The 27,275-nt window shown below is 39.6% G+C and overlaps 1 protein-coding gene across 1 annotated transcript in view; it reads left to right on the forward strand.

The window, feature by feature from the left end:
- Positions 1-27,275, forward strand: part of GRIN2D (glutamate ionotropic receptor NMDA type subunit 2D) — a 420,255-nt gene that overhangs the window by 146,463 nt on the left and 246,517 nt on the right. The window contains exon 5 of the mRNA XM_063436111.1: positions 3,201-3,369. Coding sequence (XP_063292181.1) covers positions 3,201-3,369 — 169 coding nt within the window. The remainder of the gene's footprint in view (positions 1-3,200; positions 3,370-27,275) is intronic.

Here is a 27,275-nt window from a genome sequence, read left to right on the forward strand (position 1 = left end):
ACTGAAGTTTCGCCGGAGCTTAAAAACAGTTTTATTTGCTCAGGCGTATGGGATGACATGAAACTTTTAAGCTGGTTCAAATGCATGTGATTATAATGCTGTTGTTTGCTGGATATTGTTGTGTCTGTTTTATTGCTGGTATGCACATCGAGACCCTATGGGTAATAAGACTGCGTTTCTTAAGAATTTTTAATAAATAAATAAATAAATAAATAAATAATGCCTCCAGATGTATGTTGGCTTTTGTGAACATCATTTGGAAGTATGGTAATTGCATCTACAATCCATTGTAAGGATAATCATGGATGAGGAGAAAGCTACCATAATGCATAGATTGAATGTATACTGACATAAAACTAACATTGGGCTGGATTATTTTTTAGAATAAGGGTTTACTCTGCTTACTGAATAGCAATTCCTCTATTGAGGTCTATAGGAAAATTGCTATTCAGGTCATTGTGTAAATAAAATGGTCCATTCTCAACTGATTCAAGGAGGAATCTGGTATTACTTAAGGAACACTATAGGGTCAGGGACACAAACATGTATTCCTGACCCTACGGTGTTAAAACCATATTCTAGCTCCGTGGCCCCACCTTACCCCGCTAAATATAGCAAAATCTTACCTGTATTGCAGTCTGCTGCTGCTGGCTCAGCCCCTGATCTGTCTGCTTGGCTGACATAATTAGCAGTGATTCTCTGAGCTTCCCCATAGGATTGGCTGAGACTGTCAAGGAGGCAGATCAGGGGCAGTGCCAGCACAAGCCAGACACAGGCGTGGCCACTCACATCTCCTCATAGAGAGGAATTGAATATATGCATCTCTATGAGTAAAGTTCAGTGTCTGCATGCAGGTGGAGACAGTGTATGGCAGTACTGTGCAGCACTACCCCAGGAAGCACCTCTAGCAGAAATCTGAGGAGTGACCAGTGGAGTTATCACTAGGCTGTAATGTAAACACTGCATTTTCTCTGAAAAGACAGTGGTTACTGCAAAAGCTTGAGGGGAATGATTCTACTCACCATAACAAATACAACAAGCTGAAAAACCAGATGGAGTCAAAGCGCTTAAGAATATCTGCAGTGCTGCTGCACTACCCCCAAGTGACACACAGTGACACAAATTAGCAATAGATACCAGAAAGTTTGAGTGCGCTAGCAACTGCACTGGAGTCAGGGTCTTCTCTGAATACTCTGAAAAAATATATACAGTATATAGTGCAGACTATCTGTACGTTTGACATCAGAGAGAGGCGGTCCAAGCGGTCACGTGACCGGAACGCAGCCGGAACCAGGAAGTGTCTAAGCTGTATCGTTTTTGTGTGTAAATTCCTGCTTATCTAGTTGTGGGTTTATTGCTGGCAAACCCACTACTTCAAGTAAGAGTTTTTAACCTTTTGTTTAAATAAATACTGTGTTTGATACTATTCAATTTGGGCTCCTGCCTCTCTATGTGTTTATACTGCCTAGATATTACATCTGATCCAGAAGAGTATCCTGTTTTGCTCCAATGAAGAGGCATCCCTCTCCATTGGAGCAATTCAAACCCAGAGCCAGGGGTGATAGGGCTCTGGTCCATGTGAGTTGATCCCCATATATACTTTTAATCTTGTATACCCTGTATATACAGATAGTCTGCACTATATACTGTATATATTTTTTCAGAGTACTCAGAGAAGACCCTGACTCCAGTGCAGTTGCTAGCGCACTCCAACTTTCTGGTATCTAAATACAACAAGCTGTTGTTGTTCTGGTGACTATAGTGAACCTTTAATCTGTAGTGGCTATGCTGCTAGGAATGCCCTGGCACTACCTAATGTAAGTAGTCAAACCATATGCTTATGGTATGAAAACTTACCTGGGTCTGCTGGCAAAGGTTACTTTTTCCATAAAGAGCCAGAATAAAAACACAAATGTAAACTAAAAAAATATGTATTAAACATTTTAAAATAATGTACTGAGAGATATGATTTGGAAAAAAAATAAAAAATACATATATATATATATAATGCCTGGGTATGGCCTCAATGTGTCTAATACATTGAGATTAATTACATTGTCTACAGTATTAGCCAAGGATTTGCTACAGTAATAGCTAATTGATTAGAAGTGGCTCCTAATTGTAGGTTAACAAAATGAAAATTGATCATTTCCCCATATAGTGTGTGTATCAAATCTACTACATCACCAAACTGATATATAAAGCATTTACTTGGAGAGAAAAGAAAAGCAAAATAAAACCCTTCTATCTGTGTCCATACAGGATGTAAATCTTTTCAGACATTTTCTTGTCTATACATGCCAAATTTTATTTTATGAATTTTCTAATTTTTCTGTAAGGCATCTCAAAGTGATAGGCAGCTGAAGTAGCAATTTACCATGTCAAAGCAGCAATTTTGTACAGAGGCAGCTAAAGGTAATACAGTGATACCCCATGTAGATACACATTGTCCAGGAAAAATGAAGCAATTCATGGGTTCTGTCTCAGTTTGGTAATGTTGTAGACTTGGCAAGTTAACAATGTATATATTTTTAATACTCAAATGATTTATTTATTTCCACTGTGACCTGAACAAATGATTTTCATTATATCTGATTTGGTATAATTTTTTATTAAGCCTGTATCATAAATAGGGTGGTGTGGTACTCTAGGTCAGTAGTTCCTAACCCAATCCTCAAGTACCCCCTAACAGTCCAGGATTTAAGAATAACCCAATTGTGTCTTAGGTGTTTTTAGAAGAAAAACAAAAACACTTTAGACACAACAGGGTAATCCCTAAATCCTGGCTTGGTAGAGGGTACTTGAGGACGGAGTTGGGAACCCCTGCCCTAGGTAATAACTAGAATTGGTTCACCAGCACTGTGACTGTAAGAGGGATATGCGGTTCCCCACTGTAAAATCAAAGTACAAACAACAGGCTTCACAATGTGGGTACTCAGTTGTCAAATGTATTGGTGCTCAAAAAACAACAAAAAAATAAATGCAAAGTTTTAGCCTTGTCGGCCTGACTAAGGTCTAAGGCCGAGTAGGCAGAAACGTTGCATTTATTTTTTGTTGCATCCTCTAAGCACCAATAAATTTTACAACTGAGCACATACATTGTGAAGCCCTTGGATTGTACTTTAATGAAGCTTGTTACAAGTGCTAGATTGGGCAAACTATTAATAAAAAATATTTTTTTTTCTCTTTGTCTCTTGCAGCCACTTGACTGACCCTATCATTTTTGTCAAGCAATGTTGTAAGGGTTTCTGCATTGATATTCTTAAGCGTCTTGCAAAAACCATTGGATTTACCTACGATCTCTATCTAGTGACTAATGGAAAGCATGGCAAGAAGATTGAAGGTGTATGGAATGGCATGATTGGGGAGGTAATACACCACTTGTTGATTTCTTCAAATTATAGATGTTGTTTCTGTCATAATTAGGGTTATAAAGACAATAACAAGACCACACCACAGTGAGGATATAGTAAGTAGAATAACAAACTATAAATGATGGGTGATAAATTGTACATTCCTGTTACCTTACTAGGACTCTAGCACACCTCAGCTATCAAAAAGATCTTTACTAGTACAAAAATATCCATAAAGTATGTACAACATATTCTATAAAAGGTTCTAAACAGTTTTTTAAATAATACACACAAAGTTTTTAAATCTGGATTCTTCATCAAATTTTCCTTATCAAACATGCAACAGCATTAACATATTGGTTAACTCCTCCTCACACAGGAAAGGACATGGAATAGAACCAAAAAAATTGGTATAAATTGATCTGCGTTTTACAATCTGTATACTAATGCTAGGTTAACCAGGCAAATTAACACAGTAATGGAGGAACAACAGTTCACATGTGTTTAGAGAATTACAGCTCCAAAACTCAACAGAGGTATAGGATGGACGACAACTTTATTGTACCATGGACATGGACACCATTGATAGTACCAAAGGTTTATATCTCAACACCATGCCCTCCCCATCAAGCAGTCTTTATTTGTGTCTTTCACAGCAGTTAGGAAGTAGCCTAGTTTAGCAGGTTTGGATTTTTATTTTATGCTTAACATAGTTCCCTGAAGATCCAGCATACATGTTGCCTTAATGGGTGTACTCCTTTCAGTGACCAGATGTCTGACCTAACCTCTCTCCTTGAAGTGATACATTTGTCAGTTTGATGTATAAGTCCAAGCCAAGGTCCAGCCACTTTTCCGGAAGACCTAGTAAACAACGCTTAGTCATAAGTTGCGTGCCACTTTTATTTATAACATTATGTGCAGGGTCTGATATAACACCTTCCCCCAGTGATGGTGACAACTGGGATATGGAGTGCTTAAAGGGACACTCCAGGCACCCAGACCACTTCTGCCCATTGGAGTGGTCTGGGTGCCAACTCCCACTACCCTTAACCCTGCAAGTGTAATTATTGCAGTTTTTTTATAAACTGCAATAATTACCTTGCAGGGTTAAGTCCTCCCCTAGTGGCTGTCTACTAGACAGCCACTAGAGGGAACTTCCTGGTCCCTAGCACAAATTATCTGTGCTAGAGCGTTGCTGGACGTCCTCAAGTTGTGTGAGGACCTCCATCGTCACTCTATTCCCCATAGGGAAGCATTGAAATTCATTTTCAATGCTTTCCTATGGGGTGCGCCAATGCGCATGCGCGGCATTGCTGCGCATGCGCGGCATTGCTGCGCATGCGCATTGGGACTCCTCGGCCGGTGGGCGGGATCAGTCTCGCCCACCGGCCGACGGAGGAAGAAGGTGGAGCGGCGGGGGAGGAGCAGGCAGCGACGTGGGACATGTCGCTGCCTGAGGTAAGTGACTGAAGGGGTTTTCACCCCTTCAGTAACCGGGGATTGAGGGGTTGGAGGGAGAGGGACCCTCTAGTGCCAGGAAAACCAATTGTTTTCCTGGCACTGGAGTTTCCCTTTAAGGAAGCATATAGTTTAAGCAGTTTAGGCTGTTGAAATACAGACCTGCAGTAGTCCATCTGTCTATATGGCTACTTTTTCACCCCCTCATCTCAGGTAAGTACATATGTAAGTATAACCAGTATGATATAGGTTCCTGTATGTTCAATTACTACAAGTAACTTTTTTGCATTTTGATTCCTTTTTTTTCTTCTTCGTATTGAATGAGTATTTAGGTAAGTGTATACATCCAATGTTTGAATTTTATAAAATAGTGCTAATAGCTATACTGGCTGTGTCAAGCCTGCTTGACAGAGAAAATGTCGATACTCATGGTGAGAGAAAGTGTTCCTGTGCGACAATACATACACACTTGTATATAACATGCTTAAAAGTCTACAAATACACGTGTTCCTATCAAGGTATGCAGCATTGATTACTCCCACCTGTGCCTTTTAGTACTTTAGCAGACTTCTTTCAAAAAGTGGAATGTAATATATTGATTGGATTTTCTTGTGCATCTGTTTGAGCATATGAAACCAATATAGCCTCTACGTATGTATTGAAGTGTAAATACATCCTCATTATACATGCTTGATAAAATCTCTGTTTGGGAACTCAGTTCCATCAGAATAAATGTACTGTTGCTCTAGGTAAGTACCTTTAATTAATTGTGGAGTATCTGTTCACCAATAGGTAATAGACAAAATAGATGATGATGTGAATCATGCCTCATAAAAAAAGATCTCTCAGAAGACCTGTGATTAACCCCTTAATGACACAGCTTCAAAAGCTTGTCCTGCACTTAATAACACAAGTAATTGCAGTAAAAATGCATTTTTTGCTGTTTGTGTTCAACTGCAATTTGCATTTTACTAATTTATTGCAGCAACACATATTCTATACTGTTTTTATTACAGGACAAAAAGGGCTTTCATTTGATGTAACATATACATATATAAATACTCATTTATTATAACAAAAATACAAAACAAATGCAAAAAAAAGGAAAAATACTGTTGTTAGTTACAGGTCAACAAACACAAGGAGTAAAAGGATCGATTTTAGAATTTGGTATGTTTGTCTTTTAAGCTTAAGCCATAAAAGAAAACAAAATTGCCACACAAAAGTATATATTTATATAAAGTAGACATCACAGGCTATTTACCTAAGGTTAATTTGACTCTTTTTACATAGCCATTTCACTGCCAATATCTGCTAAATATTGGAGTAAATTGTTTTGTTATTTGTTTTTTGACACACAAACTTATAACAAAGATCTTCTCATGTGTATTTTGTAATGTTGGTGTGTGCTATTCATCTACACTTTATTTTGTGTTCAGCTACATCTGCTGAGTACAACGATACCCCCATTGTATGTCTTTGGCACTATTTCGTGAAGCTACCATACAGTGCCTACCATTTGTAAAAGTAGACATTTTGTATATTTGATATGTGCCACTATGATCAAAGCTCAGACATTATGCTCAGCTAAGTCTTCTGAGTAAAACAATGCCTCTGATTAATGTCTTTGGCACTATTTTGTGAAGCTACAGCGCCATATAGGAGACCTGTCCATTTCAGTATTTACAGTAGAATTTTGAGAGACGGATTTGATGGTCCTATGTTTCAAATTGGGGTATTATAGCAGTTTGACTGTTAAAAAAAACCCACAAAGGCCTACCATTTGTAAAAGTAGACACCCCAGGGTATTTCAAAAGGCATATTTTAAACCTTCGTGTAGGATAATTTTTTTGCTAGTTTGTACCAAGTCTAGTAGCAATTAGCATTTGTTCTGCCTTTTTGACACACACTTGGAGATGTTACTGTATATTTTGCAATCCTTATGTGTGCTACGGCAGTATAACACCTAAAATGTTTCTCAGCTATACCCCCATGTGTACCTTTTTCAGGGATATGTGGATGTTGAAGGGGCACATTGGAGATCAAGCTATATCAGTTTCTTCCAGTATTTGAATTTTGACGCTGGGTCCATGTGCAATTTTAGAACATCTTAGCAGGTTTTTAATTCAAACTACCCCACAAAGGCCTACCATTTCTTAATGTAGACACCCCAGGGAATTTCAAAAGACATATTTTAAACCTTAGCGTAGGATCTTTTTCTTTTTTTATTGTGATGTTTATATACATTTCACATTCTTTATATTTCATTTACTTCTATCTGTATGTCTATTCTACCTGTTATTGTGAATTAATGGAGGAAAACTGTTTTTTTCCACATGACAATGATCTGTATAATGGTGAAATTGCAATTTTTCATTCACAGTAACAGGTAATAAGTTAACTTACATTTTTCTTGCACTCATTATTTCTATAATTTACTGAAAATATATAATTTTCAGCTTTTATCACTTAATGACTTTAAGAACACATAATAACTATGTAACACATGCTAGCACGTATTGACTCACTTTTATAATTTTAACACATTCAAGCATTTAGAACTGTGATTAAACATAATTTTCTTCATTCATAAAGAGAATGTTTCTCCTTGGGATTTAATGTTTAAGGTACAGTAAAGAGCAAAAAAAAAAGTTACTAACATATATTACAAATATTTTTCAGTTTTTTTTTGCCTCTTCAGTAGTCAACAATTTAATAGTCTGTCAAGGAGTATAACATAACATCCAGTTAGTATCCAGAGGGCATTCAATGTTGGATCAAATCTGCATTGCTGACGTAAACTGTCAATTTTCATCCAATACCCAGATATTAATAAATAGGGTTAGCATGAGTGGCTTAAAGCAGATGTCTTGAACTAACCTACAGTCAGTCGAACAAACTTAAATTAAAATGAAAAGGTGGATTTTAGAGGATGACTCTTTTCGACGTTCCATAGATCTGAATTGGAGGATCTCCTATGTAAATAGACTGTATACATTTTCCTGTGAATATCATTTCAAAAGTTCATTAACCACTTTTTTATGATAAGTGTTTATTATTGAAAGGTTAGAGAAAACTATATCAGATTGTCTATACCTCTGAGCACCAAAGATTTCATACATTTTTTTTTTTTTAAATGACCCAGGGAAATGTTCTTACAGATGAAGGCAATGTACTTGCTAAATATAGGAACACACACAAAAGCAAAGCTTGTCTGCATTTATGGCAACCAAAGTTCTAAAATGATGGCGTTAAAGTTCAGCATGATGTGATGGATAGTGACAGCAAAGAGCCAAATGTATAAAGTTGTCTCTGTTTGTGAAAACTCCTCAGCCCTGAAGTCAAAAGCAGAGTCAATTGGATAGACTGGAAAGGTCACGAGAACAGGAAAACCACAAATAAAACAGAAGATCATATAGAACACATTGCTGCTGTCATGTGTCCTTTTTCTAGTTTTTGCCATGGAATATTCCATTTTTAAGCAAGGCTTAAGTTGGAGTGTCTGAATAGAAATTAAAAACTTGGCAAATAAGGATTTTTTCCACTAGAAAGAGCATAATGGTTTGTCCTATGCTCACTACGCTAACATTAACAAGATAGGGTACAATTTTCATTTACATTTTTTTTTTTTTTTTTGTAAAATAGTTTATTGGGTTTTTTATCGATAATACATATGATATAGCACACATTATGTACATTGGAGATACATCGGAGACAGGTTAGCAGAGTTAATGTTACACAATCCATAAGGTAAAATTATGCAGTTGATGTTACATGTGCATTTCGATTTACAGTACATTTCAATACACGAAATATAGCTTGAGATATGATTTCTTCCATTAACATGTACTTATGTTGTTAGACTATTATTACCACAGTATACTATTTTCAACAGTAAAGGTATAGTGCTGTCACTAGCTCATTTTTGCAATGGGTTGTCTATGTTTGCTCCCCTCGTACATCAGCATTGAATCTGGGGATGGAGCCCCCTGTCGCCTTTGTCGTACCGTGGATCTGTTTCCTATTCGACTTCTCCATGTTGCTATCCTGTCACCCCAATAGTTGATATGCTATATGTGGATGATGTAACATAAGGGGGGAAGGGGGTAATAAAAGAACTGGGTGTATTTAAGTGTTACATTGATACATAATATCTCTAGCCTTATTCACATTTTATTATTTCTAATTTCTCATACTACTTATGCTTTTGTGTTTTTGAAAATAAATAAGTAAATACATTATAGAAAAACTGGAGATTCCCAGCTGGCTGTTAAAGAACAAATTCTCCTATGATGCTTTAATCTGGAAAAGCATCATAAGAGCTGTTGTTCTATGATATCTGATAATTTACCCTTTAGACATCCTCGTTTTAGATGCTAATTGATTAATATTCAATCACCCATGTCAAAAATCTAATGCTGATGTTGGTAAAATCCCTCGATAACAAGTGTCTATGATAGGCATTCATGTTTTTTAATATTAGGCATGGATGTAATTATAATTTTTTTCTTGCTGTAAGATTGGCTAACATTTTATTTTCTAAAGTCTAATTAAAGAGTATTTCTTTGAATTAATGTAGTAGCCCCAAGGTCAGAGCAATGTCGGTTGATAATGGATGAAATGCAAGTATCTGCAAGAAAAAAATTGATCCCTTTAGAAATTACTGCATTTATGCATAAAATTGTCTTAAAATCTGGCTTGATAGCCAACTAAGTTATAGTAATCAACAAATACAATTGGTTTTAAAGGGACACTATAGTCAACAAAACAACTTTAGCTTAATGAAGCAGTTTTATTGTGTAGATCATGCCTCTAAAGTTTCAAGTCACTACATCTTATGAGTTTAATCTTTTTTGTTTCTGTTGATGCAGCCCTAACCACACATCCCCTGGCTGTGACTGCAACAGCCTGCATTGCAAAATGGTTTAATTTTCAATCAGATGTAACTTACTTTAATAGTTTTTTATGTCCTGCTCTTTAATCATACACAGGAGGATCCTGCATGTTCAACCAAGCTATTAACATAGCAGGAGATAAGAAATTCTAAATTAAACATATTTAGCAATAACGTAAGTGTAAACATTAGAAGACTCTTTACAGGAAGTTTTTTTAGAAAGACTGCATAAGTCACATTCAGGGAGGTATACTTAGGGCTGCATAAACAATGTGATTTAACTCCTAAACGGCAGAGAATTGAGCAGTGAGACTGCAAGGGCATTATCTACGCACCAAAACTGATTCATTAAGCTAAAGTGTTGTAATGACTATAGTGTTCCTGTAACTACTAAAAAAAATAGTTTTTGTTCTTGCACATATTGATTATATCATTCAAATATTCACAGTATAAGTTGGATAAAGTTTGTAAAGCCTGGGCTAATGATTTCAAATTGGCAAACCTAGTGTCAAAGTCATCTCCAAGAGCTTAGTTATTCGTCTGTCGACTGTAGACAAATTGTCTAAATGAAGATAATTTAGCATAGTGGCTACTCTCCTTAGAATGGCATGCTACACAATTCACAATTCTCAGTTAAAAAAGAACCCAAGAGTTACACTTAAAGACTTGAAGAAATCATCGGAACTATTATATGGAAACCATTGAACAACCATGAACAACCATGGTCCATGGAAGGACACCAATAAGAAAGCCACTGCTTTCCAAAAAGAAAAAAAAACATTACTGCACTTCTGATGTATGCCAAATATTACTTTCACACTACACAATGCTACAAAGAAAATGTTTTGTGGACTGATGAAACTAAGATTGAGTTATTTGGGAAGAACACACAGCACTGAGTATGGCATAAAAAGGGAACCACATGAAAACATCATCCCAATGTTAAGCAAGGTGGAGGGAGCATCATGATTTGAGCCTGGACCACTTGTAATCATCAAAGGAAAAATTAATTCCCAAGTTAATCAAGATATCCTACAGGATAATATCAGAGTGGCTGTGTGCCAGCTAAAGATCAGTAAAAGTGGTGTGATGCAGCAAGACAATAATCATAAAAAAAAAAGAAACGTTGTGCAGGTCTAATTATCAGCCACATGGAAATGCATGATTGAGGTTACCGCTGCCAAAAGAGGATCAACTAGATATTAAATCCAAGTGTTCACTTACTTTCCCTTGTGAATGGTTAATACTCAATAAAGACATGAACGATTATACTTGTTCGATTAGGTTGGTTGATCAAAATATATCATAAGGGGGCAGTCAGGAACCCTTATTAATGGCCTAATAACCTTTTGACTGAAATCGTCCACATCTTTGTCTAATCATGCCTCCTTGCTGCTATGGAAACTGTAATGATGTAGCCAGTTTATATCCTGTGAGTGTGAATATCATTTTTGAGTCCATTTTGCAGTTTGTGAATGCGTACTTTTCATGTTCCTTTACTTAGAGCACTGTGTAATTTGTTGTCCTAGCTAATCATTAAGCCATACTTAGGTGCGAGATATATCTTCAGGCATTTGGGAAGCTTTACCCTTATCATCATAGTGATACATATTAATCTTTCTAAATAAAAACACCTTGAGTTCCTTGAACATAAACCAGACAGGATTTATATCTTTTGAATTCTGCATAGCTCATTTTGCCTAATCTAAACAAATTCTAAGTGTATGCACATTATACAAGATGCACATGTGTATATATTCAGATATTTACATTCTAGCATGGACGTGCTTGCTAAGGTTTATTATTTTGTAATTTGTCAATGTGTCTCTGTGGGGTCATTAATTATCTTTCTTACTATCTTGCCTGTCTTTTTGACAGTCTGTCCACCTTTCTGTCTGCTTGCCTGCCTGTCTACCTCTTTCTATCTACCTGTCTATCAGTAAATAATGTTGGGATCACGCAGAATAGAGCTTAAAAAATGGAGAATGCATGCACATACGTCAAATGTCATCATTTGAACCCTTGTTTAATCTTGATAAAGGTCCAAGACTGAAATGTTTTTTTTTGCCTATGCCTTATGCAGAATAAATGTTGCATTATTGATAATGCTGTTATTTTGCTTTCATAGAAAGCCTCCAGCAATAAATATAGAGACGTATAAATATACCTTTCAGTAAGATATTTTTATACGAAAACAGCATTGTCCATTCTAAGAAATATTTTTAGGAATTTGCAATTGATGGACATCTATGTAAACTGAACTCTGATGTGCGCCTTTCTACTACTCAGTAGAACTCCCAGAACAGCTTGCACTATTTGTGGTATGAATTTAATAAGATGCTAGTAACATTTCTTTGAGATTCTCATCCCTGTCAACAAAATAGTATTATGAAGTTGCGGCAGAGGTATTCATGCTGTGAATCACCCATTCCTCTCATTTTTAAGGTGTGGGATTTTTTTTTTTATTGCAATGAGATTAGGTAAATGTGGTGACTACTGGAGAACATTCACAGGGTTAAATTCACCGGGTTAATTAATAACGTGAGAATTTAAAATTAATTTCAAATTTAAAATATCCTAACTTGAAAATTCCTCTAAGTCAGCTGTGCTTTCCGTTCAGCTGATCTGGCCTTAAATTTAAATTTTATTTTGAATTCTCACTTTAGTAACTATCCTTGACATTTTTTTTGAACCAGGTAGAGATGAAGTGGGTGTATTGTATGATCTGGCTGGCAATACCAGCTGTAAGATGAGTAGACTGGCCATAAAGTGATGAACATGGATGACAGCAATCTTTAGGTAGCCTTCAGCTATCAGACAATGCTCACGTGATGGAATCACCTTCCCCTTTCTTGTGAATGTTCCTGTCGCCTTTTCCATCATGTTACTAGGAACAGCAGCTTACTCACCTGTCATCTTCTCACACATGCTGTAAAAAGACTACATGACTTGTGGAAGAGCTTATTGCAGGTAGAATGTTCTAGGCTTATATTGTAGGTGTTCCCCTGACTTGCTGTATATTTTTTGTCACTGTGATTTATTTTATTGAGGTAGATTGCGCAGTAAAATAGAAAGGCATGTATAAATGCATAAGTAGAGATAAGAGATCAAGCTGCCTCATTTGTATATATAAGAACACTGGAGAAATGATTAAAACATCAGCCTAGCATTTGCAAAAAATAGACAAATTTAAGGAAGAGGGTACCTAAAACACTAGGACTAGTGGGTTGCTTGTGATTGCACTGGTGTGCTACGAATAAAAAGGATAAGTATCCTCAGTGGTGTCTGGCCGGCAAGCTTACTTTATTGCAGTAACAGCTAACAGTATTATGACATTCACTATTAAAATGCTATGCAGAACTAAAAAAATATTTTTGCATATTAAATTATGTTTTATGTATAAATATTTGATATGAAATCAAAACTCTGTTTCTCCTGAACAAAATGATATATAATAAGTGTGGGTGCATTTAATATGAACACCACAGAAATGTAAAAACAGCCATGGTCCTTAACGGTAAGAAAATTGAAAAATGGCCTGGTCACTCAGAGATCTTCTTCCCTGGTCCGCAGGCACCGTGCTCGCAGCCGGCAGGGGAGGGAGTGAGAGAGTACCTGGGAGCTCAGCCCTCAGCTCCTTCGGGTCCTACTCTCGCGAGCGTTGCCGCGGTTACCATGGCACTCCAAATATCACAAAAGTGAACTCTAGCCCTGGAGCTTCGGGCTAGAGTTCACTCTCACCACTGGGACCACCAGGGATTCCCCACCGAACCACCAGGGATCAAGAAATGTCCCCCTCCTCCCTCAGTAAAGTTAAGAAGGGAGGGGGTCATGTATTTGTTTTTCTAAAAAAAAATTTTTTTATAAAAAAGCTCCCCTACCCTCCTCACCACACATTCACACACTGCCCCCCATACACACACACACTGCCCCCCATACACACACATTGTCCCCACATACATTGCCCCCTCAAACACATACACTGCCTCCACACACACATACACTGCCCCATACACACACTGCCCCATACACAAACTGCCCCCCATACACACACTGCCCCCCATACACACACTGCTACACACACACATACACTGCCCCCCACATACACTGCCCCCACATACACTGCCCCACACACATACACTGCCCCACACACACATACACTACACACATACACTGCCCCTATACACACAATGCCCCCCCACACATACACTGCCCCCATACACACACTGTCCCCACACACACATACACTGTCCCCACACACACACACACACTGCCCCCATACACACACTGCCCCCACACACATACTGCCCCACACATAAATACTGCCCACCCATACACACACTGCCCCACACACACACGCATTGCCACACGCACATTCCCAGCCCCCATACACATACAATGCCCCCACACAAACTGCCCCCATACACACACTGCCCCCCTGTCAGGGTACCTGAAGTCTCTACCTCGGAGGAGGTTAGACTTCCCGACGGCCGTTCTCTCAGGGGGGCTGATTCATCCAATCCTCACAGCTCTCATAGTCATTCTCACGCCGGCCGCGATAGCCCCGCTTCCTTTTATGACACGACGCTCAGGAGCCGACGTCATGACGGCAATCACATCCCGACCTGTCAATCTAGTTCGGAACAACGAATCAGGGCTCGGCAAGGGCGGAGTCATCAATTAAAGAACCAGGGTATAAAAGAGGGATGTGTGTAATGGTTCATTGCCCTGTCGTGGTTCTAGCTTGTCTGGTTCCTCAGTGCTCTTATGTCTATTGTTCTATTTGGTTTTGACTCGGCTTGTACTATCGTTCCTGTTTACCTCTCGTGTCCTTTGACCTCGGCTTGTCTCTCGCTTACCTGTTCTCTCGTTCCCTCGACCTCGGCTTGTCTCTGACCATCCTTTGCTTTCTCCTTACGTTAGTCCGGCCATTCTAAGGTCCGGTATACGTACATCTCTCCTGTTCGTACTCTGCGTGTTGGATCCCTGTCCCGATCCTGACATTACGACAGGGCCTTGGATCCTGCAGGTACAAACGCTCAGCTTGGTTCTCCTGACTCGAGGTTTGAAGCCATGGACCATAGAATGGACCAAATGGCCCTAGCGCTACAAGCATTACTATCCCATCCGAGTAATCAAGCAGAGGAGATGCGTACTCCATCCATCTCTCTTGCTAACACAGGCCTAGAGGTAGCCACAGTGGGAACTTCTTCCCGTGTTACTTCCCCTTTGCGGTATGGCGGTTCTCCGGATACCTGTCGAGGTTTCCTAAACCAGATAGGAATTAATTTTGAATTACAACCCCGCGCCTACCCTACTGACAGGGCGAAGGTTGGATTCATAATCTCGCTACTCATTGACAAAGCTCTTAGATGGGCTAACCCTCTGTGGGAAAATGATAATCCAGTAGTCTATAACTATAATGCGTTTATTACTACTTTTAGGAGGACTTTTGATCCCCCAGGGAGAAAGGCCAGTGCAGCTAGATTACTATTACGTCTTAGACAGCATAGTCTAACCCTTGTGGATTATGCGCTAGAGTTCAGATCCTTGGCGGCAGAGGTCAAGTGGAATGAACAAGCCTATATGGACGTATTTATGAACGGATTATCAGATGCGATCTTAGACGAGGTTGCCACAAGGGATCTTCCTGAAAATTTAGAGGAATTAATTTCATTTATTTCTCGTATAGATGAACGCATGAGACAGAACACTTGTGATAATGGTTATAGACCTTCCTTAAGACTAACTCCCGCATTTCAGAATTCTGAATCTACTATGCTAGCTCTCCCAGAACCTATGCAGATTGGTAACACTCGCCTTTCAGAGAATGAAAGACAATATAGGAGAAGGGAGGGTCGGTGTATGTATTGTGGAGTAGGAGGTCACCTACGCCTAAATTGCCCTAACCGTCCGGGAAACGCTCGCACCTAAGTTTCTCCAGAGGACAGGCCTTGGGTGTTTCTATTTTGTCCTCTACATATGATTACAGGGATCATAGGCTACTATTACAGGTTTCTTTAACTTGGGAAAAGGGAGTACTTAAAGCTATGGCATTAATAGATTCCGGAGCAGCTGAAAGCTTTATTGATCAAACCTCTGTCATGAACCACTCTATCCCATCTCAGCTAAAGGAGACTCCCTTGGCCGTTGAGGACATAGATGGTAGACCTTTATCAGATCCTGTTATTTCTCGTGAAACTATACCAGTTAAGTTAACCATTGGTATTTTACACGAGGAAGAGATTTCTCTCATGCTTATCTCATCCCCTTCAGTTCCTATAGTTTTGGGGTATCCCTGGCTTAAAAAGCATAACCCTACTATTGATTGGGAACAAGGTGAAATATTCTCTTGGGGTCAGGGTTGCCAGAAAGGTTGTGTACAGAAAGTCTCACCGTTGTGCGTAGTGGACACACCTAGTAACTCTAACAAGCCCACAGATTTACAGATACCTTCCCAGTACCAGGATTTAAAGGCAGTCTTTGATAAGAGGAAGGCTGATACTTTACCCCCACACAGGTCCTTTGATTGTAAGATTAATCTCCTACCTGGTACTATGCCTCCGAGGGGCAATGTATATCCTCTATCCACTAAGGAGAACTTAGTCTTAGAGGAGTACATTCAGGAGAATCTAGACAAAGGCTTTATTAGGAGATCCTCTTCTCCAGCCGGAGACGGTTTCTTTTTTGTAGATAAAAAAGACGGCACACTACAGCCTTGCATTGATTATCGGGGCTTGAACAAGATAACAATCAGAAATGCTTATCCGATTCCCCTAATTACTGAGCTATTTGATCGCCTGAAAGGTTCTAAGATTTTTACCAAGTTAGATCTGAGGGGTGCTTATAACTTGGTGAGAATTCAGCAGGGTGATGAATGGAAAACGGCTTTCAATACCCGGTATGGTCACTATGAGTACACGGTAATGCCCTCAGGGCTTTGCAATGCCCCTGCTGTATTCCAGGACTTGATTAATGAGGTCCTTAGGGAATTTCAACATGAATGTGTTATAGTTTATTTGGATGATATACTAATACACTCTAAAGAGCCTGAGATTCATCACAAACAAGTCAGAAGGGTATTGCATAAACTCCTACAGCATGGGTTGTACTGCAAATTGGAGATGTGTAGCTTTGATCAATCTCAGGTAAACTTTCTTGGTTACGTTATTTCTGGAGAGGGGTTTAAGATGGACCCTGTTAAACTCCAATCTATCTTGGATTGGCCATTGCCCAAGGGACTCAAGGCCATTCAGAGGTTTATCGGATTCTCGAATTACTATAGGCGCTTCATTAAGGGGTACTCGTCTATTATTGCTCCTATTACCAACATGACTAAACAGGGTGCTGATACTAAGACATGGTCTCCGGAGGCGCTTGTTGCTTTCAGTACTCTCAAGGAACAGTTTGCCTCAGCACCGATATTAGTTCACCCAGACACATCTTTGCCTTTCTTACTCGAGGTAGATGCCTCAGAGACAGGTGTAGGCGCTATTCTGTCCCAAAGGTTAAGTTTGAATAAACCACTGCATCCATGTGGTTTTTTTTCCAGGAAATTGTCTGGGCCTGAGAGCAGGTATGATATTGGTGACAGGGAACTGTTAGCGGTAATTATGGCTTTAAAGGAGTGGAGACATTTGTTGGAAGGGACTTTACACCCGGTTACTATTTTGACGGATTACAAGAATTTGTCATATATAGGGGAAGCCAAGCGATTGTCTGCCAGGCAGGCTCGTTGGTCGTTGTTCCTTACTCATTTCAACTATGTGCTCACTTATAGACCTGGTTCTAAGAATTCTAAGGCCGATGCATTGTCCCACCAACATGAACCTTCTACTATGCCTGATATGGTTTTTTCTTCTATAGTTCTCAAGCGTAATATTATTGCCAGCACTAGCATCAAGATTCACTCTCCGTTGCTGGATGAGATCAAGAAGTTACAACATCTGGCACCCGGACCTATTCCGGGGGACCGTTACTTCGTTCCTCCTAAACTCCAACTGGAACTTATGCAGTGTTTTCATAACAGTAAATTTGCCGGACATCCTGGCATACGCAAGTCATGTTCTCTGATTTCTAAAGATTTCTGGTGGCCTTCGTTACGTAAGGATCTTAAGGAATTCGTCGGGGCATGTGATGTCTGTATGAGGACTAAACAACCTCATACGCTTCCATGTGGGCTTTTGCACCCCCTAGAAATTCCTGAGAAACCATGGTCTTGTCTGGCTATGAACTTCATCGTTGATTTACCGGTTTCTAAAAAACATACGGTTATCCTCACAGTAATTGACAGGTTTACCAAAATGGCTCATTTTGTACCTCTGCTCAAATTGCCCTCTTCTCCCGAATTGGCTGAGATTTTCGCGAGGGAGATTTTTCGTTTACATGGGATTCCTTCTGAAATCGTTTCTGATAGAGGTTCCCAATTTGTTTCCCGGTTTTGGAGATCCTTCTGTTCTCAGCTTGGTATCAAATTAAATTTTTCCTCTGCCTATCATCCCCAGTCCAATGGGGCTGCCGAACGAACCAAACAAAAGGTTGAACAGTTCTTGCGTTGTTTTGTTTCTGAACACCAGGACGATTGGGTCGGTCTGATTCCTTGGGTGGAGTTTGCGCACAACAACAGTGTTTGCGATTCTACTCGTTCTAGCCCCTTTTTCATGAATTATGGCTTTCATCCTTCCGTTCTTCCGTCGGCCTCCCCCTCCCAGGGGATACCGTCGGTTGATATTCCTGTTGCCAATCTGAGAAAGTTGTGGGATCAGACTCGACAAATCCTTATTCATAATTCCATGGTGTCCAAACGACACGCTGACAAACGCAGAAGGGTGGCTCCTGTTTTCTCTCCGGGTGATAGGGTATGGTTGAGTACCAGAAACATCTGCTTGAAAGTTCCTTCCATGAAATTTGCTCCTCGTTACATAGGCCCTTACAGGGTTCTGTCTCGTATAAATCCTGTTGCATATCGTCTGGCTCTTACGCCTGCCTTACGCATCCCGAACTCCTTTCATGTTTCTTTATTGAAGCCTTTGGTGTGTAACAGATTTTCCTCCACTGTGTCTTCCCCTCGTTCTGTCCAGGTTGAGGGTCAGGAGGAGTATGAGATCAATTCCATCCTCGATTCTCGGATTTCTCGGGGGAGGGTGCAATATCTTGTTGACTGGAAAGGATATGGTCCTGAGGAAAGGTCTTGGGTGGTCCAGGAAGATGTGCATGCTCCTCGCCTCCTCAGGGCTTTTCATGCTCGCTTTCCGTCTCGCCCCGGTTCCTTCCGCCCGGTGGGCGTTTCTGAGGGGGAGGGGGTACTGTCAGGGTACCTGAAGTCTCTACCTCGGAGGAGGTTAGACTTCCCGACGGCCGTTCTCTCAGGGGGGCTGATTCATCCAATCCTCACAGCTCTCATAGTCATTCTCACGCCGGCCGCGATAGCCCCGCTTCCTTTTATGACACGACGCTCAGGAGCCGACGTCATGACGGCAATCACATCCCGACCTGTCAATCTAGTTCGGAACAACGAATCAGGGCTCGGCAAGGGCGGAGTCATCAATTAAAGAACCAGGGTATAAAAGAGGGATGTGTGTAATGGTTCATTGCCCTGTCGTGGTTCTAGCTTGTCTGGTTCCTCAGTGCTCTTATGTCTATTGTTCTATTTGGTTTTGACTCGACTTGTACTATCGTTCCTGTTTACCTATCGTGTCCTTTGACCTCGGCTTGTCTCTCGCTTACCTGTTCTCTCGTTCCCTCGACCTCGGCTTGTCTCTGACCATTCTTTGCTTTCTCCTTACGTTAGTCCGGCCATTCTAAGGTCTGGTATACGTACATCTCTCCTGTTCGTACTCTGCGTGTTGGATCCCTGTCCCAATCCTGACACCGCCACACACACCATACACATTCACACATTGCCCAACACACATATACACTGCCCCACACACACATTGCACCACACACACATATGCAGCCCCTATACACTCATTGCCCAGGTGCTCCTATGCCCTACTGCAGCCCCATATCCCAGCAGACCCCAGGTAAGCTGTCAAACTGTTCTTAAATGTTTTGACTACTTACTCTGGGAGGGGGTCCTGGCACTCCTGGCACCATAACCACTACACAGAGCTGTAGTGGTTATTGTGCATGGATTATTTCTTTAAATAATCTAAAAGTGCCCCTACTGATATCAGTCTCTGGATCCGCCACTGAGTGGCTGCTTAGACAGAAGGCATAACAGCAAATCATAGAAAGATTGAAATATGTAAATTTACTATATAATTTCATCTATGCATCTGCTACCAATTTGTGGGGTTGGAAAACCTTCTGATCTCCCATACTGCTCTAACATTTACAATGCTGGTGAAGCACCAGGTGAGATGCAGTCCTCAAGATCTGGAATGCAGAAGGTTGCCTACCCCTGATGTGTTGTGTTTTAGTTAAGCAATGTGGAATTGTTTAAGGAGGAAAAGATGACTCTTTCACTCTGTATTATATTTAAATAGTATTTTATCAGCACATACATATATTAACTTTATGTAGCAGAATTTGTATAACACTACTTGCTCATGAAAACCTGTCAATGCAATAGCTGTAAGCACTGCTTATGCGCTATACTTTATCTGCTGTCCCTGGTCCTGAAATATATAATGGGAAATGAACACATTTCCAATTTAAAAATCTCTTCTTTTCAGTCTACTCCCAAGTCAAATTTTACTTGTGTACTACTTTTTTTGCATGAATATAAGTGCTCAAAGTACACTCCAGACCACTAGAGCACTTTAGCTTGTTGAAATGCTTTATAAGTAAAGAGAGTGTGTCTTTTTTTTTCATTTCACAACAATTGCATATTTTATTAGAAATAGACACCTTGATAAATAGCCAGTGCCAATATTCCCTGTAACCACCCATTAGTGTTACAAAGGGATAATAAACACTTAACTTTGTGTTAACAACTTTGGGGGGTCACTTCCCTGCTGGTGACCTCTTACAAAACAAAATGGAATATGAAATATGTGGGATACGGCTGAATACCTAAAACATACAACAACAAAAAAAGAAACCGGTTTTAGGTATTCAGCTGTATACCACATACTTAATATTCCAGTCTGATAAACCTGATAAATAAACATTGTTAAATTTCTCTGGCTGTCAATTGGACAACTGGTCCTGTTACTTCCTGGTTTGAATAGCTCAGTGGAGCTAAACCCAAGAGACAGGCAATTGCCCAAAGCACCTGCCTTCCCAATATTTCTCATTGAGCTGCATTAGGAAGTCTGTGATTGGACTGCAACAGAAAGTCTTGGCTGAGGAAGAAGGGGAGGGCTTGCAAATGACTCAGACAAGAGAACCTTTGCAATATTTTATTATATATACCCCCAATGAAAAAAATGCATAACTAAATGTCTAGTAAGCAGTAATTTTTATTTTGTATTTCGGACATGGAGTGTCCCTTTAAGTTTATGCTCTGTTTATGTAAAAGAGCATAGCTGGGGAAAATATATGCACGCCCACATATAAATCTATATCTATCTATCTGTTACATGTTTGTTTTCCTTTTTATTGGCTCAGAAAATCTACATTATATTTGAGAATAAGAATTAATTTACCCATATCTTTAGATTTTCTGATCAATTACCATTATTTGTATTCCATTTGTATTGTGATTGTCGAGATGCCTCAAGCAACCAATCAGAATACAACTTTGATCAATTGAATCACACACCTTTCAGAGTAATGTGCAGAATTGGTTGGGATCCTACGCCTCCCTAGGTGAGACAGCAATAGTACACAAGGTTGTAAATTAATTGTGTTCTTGCATGTCATGCTTGTGGATGGTTATGGCAATTATCAGATCTTCAATGAGATGTCCCTGTGTTATTTGTTATTGCTAATTACTGTCCACAGTAATTCTAATTATCTGACCTTCTCTTGTCTCTTGTTTATTGTTTGTTAACCTTTGCTCACTAGAACTGTGTGTTGACTGCATTAATTGGACTTCCTTACTATACTTTCTACCTCAAACCTGTCCCAGGCTCTATTCCGTTGTAACGGATCGCCTGGCACCCCGACTGGTACCTCCGTTAATGGATTCTCCTATTGCTTCCTGAGGACTCCAAGCACTCTGGCAGACACCACAATCACCGAATCCGAGAAACCTTTAAATTCTCCCAAGCATATGAATGCTGTAGACCATTGAATAGGATCCATACGAATAGGCTTGTACTCCTAGCAGTCAACTGGAACAGCATGCAATAAATCCTTCCCCCCCAATAATGAGACGACACATCACTTTGAGGGTAAAACAGGAACTCTGGACTGGCTCATCCAGCCTGGCTTTTATTACCATTGTACACATACAGGCCACACCCAGGGGGAGGCATAAAATAACCAGTCAGATACATGGTACAACCCACACATCCCCTCCCCTCAGATAACCAGTTAACATAATTATACAGCCAGGAAAACTACAGTTTTTATACATGTGCTATAACTTTAAATCCATACATCCAATCTTCTTAAAATATGCATATTTAGAATCAGCACACTTTAAACATACACCCTTCCAAAAATCAGCCAAATCCCTCAAGTGGTTCAAAAGTTAGCTGGAAGTCCTTTATGACCGACCGCAAGCACAATTTCCTGCCCAAAACAGTTCCATAGATTTGGGCTGTGCGGTCGGTCAATTTCATGCGGAAAAACGACTAAGTCCCATTTCGAACGGGACTTAGTCTCTGGAGCTGAAAAACGAAATGATGGAGAAGGTAAGGGTCAGCGGTGTTCGGCAAAATGTGTAGCCGATTTCAGTTCCACAGAATCTTTAGCATACACCGCTGACCGCATTCGAATGACCTAAGATGGCCGCCGCCACGTGTTCGGCTGTCGAATGGCGGCCACCCAGCGCTCGGCAATTAACCTGCAGTAACCTCACAGCCTGGGAGGTAAATTGCCTGCACACTTTAACTTCTGGGTGGTCCGCCTGTGTGGTACTTGGTTCAGTAAGCCCTATTTACTGAACCAAGTGGGAGAGAGCCAGGGACAAGTTATTTTACAGGTCTGGGGACATAGTCTTAAAGGGGTATTGTTCAGCAAAGTCACAATATGTCCCCAGACGGTTCTTAAAGGGCCATACACACACAATAAAAGTTCATACTTTTCAGGGGCCATAGTCTTAAAGGGTATTGTTACCCAAAGTCTCAATATGTCCCCAGACAGTTCTTAAAGGGCCAGCAGCAGTACAATAAAATACCATTCCCTGTGCTTAAAGGGCCAGCAGTCGCACAATAAAATACAATAACCCAGGGGCCATAGTCAGCAGGTAAGAGGCTAGCAAACAGGCTTCTCCAGGGCCCAGTGGCGAGGTTGGTTTCGCCACATCCGTCACTTATATTCCTGTATAGAAGCATGCCGTTAAGACATTTAAAGAGACACTATAGGTACCAGACCACTTCCGCTCATTGAAGTGGTCTGGGTGCAACGTCCCTGTCCCATTAACCCTGAAAAACGTCAACAAATGCCTTTCAGGACTAAAACTGCCTATAGTGGCTGTCAATCAGATGGAGGCACTTCCTGGTGGTAGGGCGACTTTCGGATCTGCATGAGGACATCCAGCATCAGTCAGTTCCCCATAGTAAAGCAGTGCTTTCCATTGGGGAGGGCCTAATATGTTCACAGCGTTTGCCACACATGCATATAAGCCCCCCCACACATGGGTGACGTTGGAGGGGGCAGAGCGCTGATCGGCACCGATTGTCATCAACGCTGGAATTGGGTAAGTACAGTAAGGGTATCTTTAACTCTTACTATGCCTCGGGGAGGGACTTTGTATTCCTAACACTATTGTAACCCTTTAATGCATTTGATCGCCCAAGAAAAAACTTTCATGAACAGATTTGTACTACATAGTAAAATATAACATAAAAGCCATTTCTATAAGGACATTCCTGGATTTTAAAGAGGAATGGTTTTAATTATAAACAGAGCTATATGTATTACTACATTCCAAATATTTCTTGTTTACAAGACACAAGGCAAATAATGAACTAAAAAGGTAAGGAATAACAATTTGTCAAAATTTCCAATTTAAGCAAAAGCATCTATGGTTATGCTACATTCTGAAATAACTAACCTGGTTAATGTACACATAAATTACGTTTAGCTTTATATATTTGTATCTGTCCATCTGAAGACATGGAACATCACTAACATAAACCTTTGTTTATTACGTGCCCTTAGGGTTAACTCTTGCGTGCGTGCATGTGGATCTCAAATGTGTAACTATAATGCAATTATGAATTCTTTATGCATAAAATGAGCAGCATTAATGCAAATCATGAATATATTTTCAGATTATTAAAACACACTGCTGCTTGCAATGTAATACAGGAATAATGACTTGTATTAGATTTGAAAGGCTATACCAGTTTATTTCACAATTAACGTGTTTAATTATTGTATCCACATACATAAAAAACACATAAAATCTACATATTTAACATTAAAATTGCATGCATGATTTATAGGTCTGCACTGTGCACCTGAACTTGTAAGATATTTAGTTGTTTTTTTTTTCCCATAAACTCTTTAAAGTGTTTATTTTGTAGTGATTATTGTCTTGGATTGACTGTTCATAATCAGTTAATGTATCTTCTTTTATATACAAGTCATGTTTTGAAATATGTTGCCTTGTTTGCAACACAGCACTAAAAATCTTGCAGTTTTTTTAACAGAATTTTCTTTGACAATGTCAATATCCAGTCTGCGTTCATCCACTGAACAAAATTATAAATGCTACACTTTTGTTTTTGCCCCCATTTTTCATGAGCTGAATTCAAAGATCTAAGACTTTTTCTATGTACACAAAAGGCCTATTTCTCTCAAATATTGTTCACAAATCTGTCTAAATCTGTGTTAGTGAGCACTTCTCCTTTGCCGAGATAATCCATCCACCTCACAGATGGGCATATCAAGATGCTGATTAGACAGAATGATTATTGCACCAAGTGTGCCTAAGGCTGGCCACAATAAAAGTCCACTCTAAAATGTGCAGTTTAATCACACAGCACAATGACACAGATGTTGCAAGTTTTTAGGGAGCATGGTGACTGCAGGAATGTCCACCAGAGCTGTTGCCCATGAATTGAATGTTCATTTCTCTACCATAAGCCATCTCCAAAGGCGTTTCAGAGAATTTGGCAGTACATCCAACCGGCCTCACAACTGCAGACCACTTGTAACCACACCAGCCCAGGACCTCCACATCCAGCATCTTCATAGAAAAAGTCTTAGATCGTTGAGTTCAGCTCATGAAAAATGGGGGCAAAAACAAAAGGGATGCGTTTATAATTTTGTTCAGTGTATTTTGATTTTGTTGTATATTTCCTTTACTTGTGACCAGAACATGTTTAATCATAAGATGTTTGCATTTTTGCAGAGAGCAAGCCAGGTGAAATTCTAGTTTGTATATGAGAAGAGAGATATACATACCATAAGCACATACATAAACCAAAGTGATCACCACCTTAAACACACATCTGCATCCATTCCTGGCACTTCCTTCTTGCTAGGTGACTTTTGGTCGCCTAATTGACGCTGGACGTCCTCACGCTCTGCATTAGGACATCCATCATCTGCTGTTTCCCCAAGCATTGCACATTAGCGCCCCCCATTGGGTGACGTCACAGGAGGCAGCGCTGGAATGGGGTAAGTACAGTAAGGGTTTATTAACCCTTACAGTGCAGAGAGGCTGTAGGCTAACCTACTCCTTATAGCCCCCAAATCATTTTTTTTTAACAATGATGACCTAAAACATTTTTGCTCAACTGACCCGTTTAGTTAACACCTCCTTTGGAATCTTGCAAGGATGTATGCCTTGAGAAAAGTGTTGACAGCTACTAACCTAGACAATATGTGAGAACTTTTATAATACACAATATAATGAAAAAATCTAAAATCTAGTATTTCAATCAGAATATTGCACACGCTGAAGGAGTAACATACATTAAAATTGGTACTCCAGGTGTTCATTAGATCTTAGTAATTTGACTGATGTATTGTAATTACTTCAAAATTACCTAAAATATAGGCCCCTCAAGCCTAAAACAACCATATATTAGATAACCTCTATGGTACAAACCATCCTCTTCTGTAATTAGTTTTGGCCTGACATTATTTAATTAGCCTGCAAATGTAATGGTTCATTTACCTGCCTGGAATGGACTTGTGAATGCTGAGCTTATAAATCTTGCCTTGAATCACTGCACCTCTGAAGAAAAGAAAAAAATAGAATTGTGGCAGGATTTCGCATCATCTGTGATTGTAATGTTAATAAGCTTTTTCAAGTATCCAACATGGCTGTAAATAAGAAAGACATGTCAGGGAGTTCTGCCATCAAATTGCCTTTCAATCAAAGATATTGGAGGTGCGTAATTGAAGCTGAAGAAATCATTAGACCAGGATTGCTGTTTTTTATCCCTAATAGACTGCATTGAAGTACTGTTTTGCTTAACAATATACATGTTATGTTTACCGATAATTAAGTAATAGACTAGTGCACGGCATCAAAATTCATTTCGGCTCGGACTGTTTTTTTAGCAATATGTTGGTTTGACTTGGCAGAATTTCAGTACAAAAAAAACAGCAAAAATCGATGTCCTGCAAAAAATATATAAAATATAAATATTATGTAGACATTTTTCAGTAGACTGTTAGACACCTTTTTTCAACTCCATGTTTTTAAAGTTATATACTATATATTTATTAAATATGTAATATCTAAATATAGATTTATTTTTTCTACCTGTTTCTCCTTTTTTTCCTTCTATTTGTCACAGCTTACTTGATTTTTTTAATAAAATAAAAATGTAGTGACTGCCCCTAGCAAACAATCATTTTTCCCCATTAAGCCACCCTTAATTATTTTATAATAGCACACATATAGCAGCTGTATATCTAATTGCATCAAAGTAGTTCATACAAATTTATTGGTGCGATTAGAGTTTTGTTAAAATGATAAACATAGCATTGAAATTGAAAACCGGAGCTATGTGGGAGACCAATTGTCTCGGGCAAGGGTAACTTAACTCAAAATGCCAGTCTATATGTTGATCATTTCCTGCGCAAATTGCCTGTAGAACTCCCTTCGTACCTGAGAGATACGAAACATACCCTAAACATCATTGAGGAAACTTTGCTTAGGGAAGACGCCATCTCATGTAGTCTTGACGTTGAGAGCCTCTATAGCTCTATACCACATGAAGTGGGTTTAAAACATGTTCAAGCATTTCTAGACGCACGACCTATAGTCTCCTCTCTCCACAACATCTTCGTGCATGATCTGATTAATTTCATCCTGACACACAACTATTTTATTTTTCAAGGAAAATATTACCACCAGATAAGGGGAACGGCTATGGGGACGGCTTGTGCCCCCTCATACGCCAACCTCTATCTGGGATGGTGGGAAAGAATGACAGTGTTCAGCACTGAGATGCTCAAATATACTAGACACATCAAACTATGGAAGAGATATATTGATGATGTCTTACTAATTTGGACAGACACCACAGATCTCTTCCATGAGTTGA

The sequence above is a fragment of the Pelobates fuscus genome, chromosome 11, assembly GCF_036172605.1.
Source record: "Pelobates fuscus isolate aPelFus1 chromosome 11, aPelFus1.pri, whole genome shotgun sequence".
In the NCBI taxonomy this organism is placed as follows: Eukaryota; Metazoa; Chordata; class Amphibia; order Anura; family Pelobatidae; genus Pelobates; species Pelobates fuscus.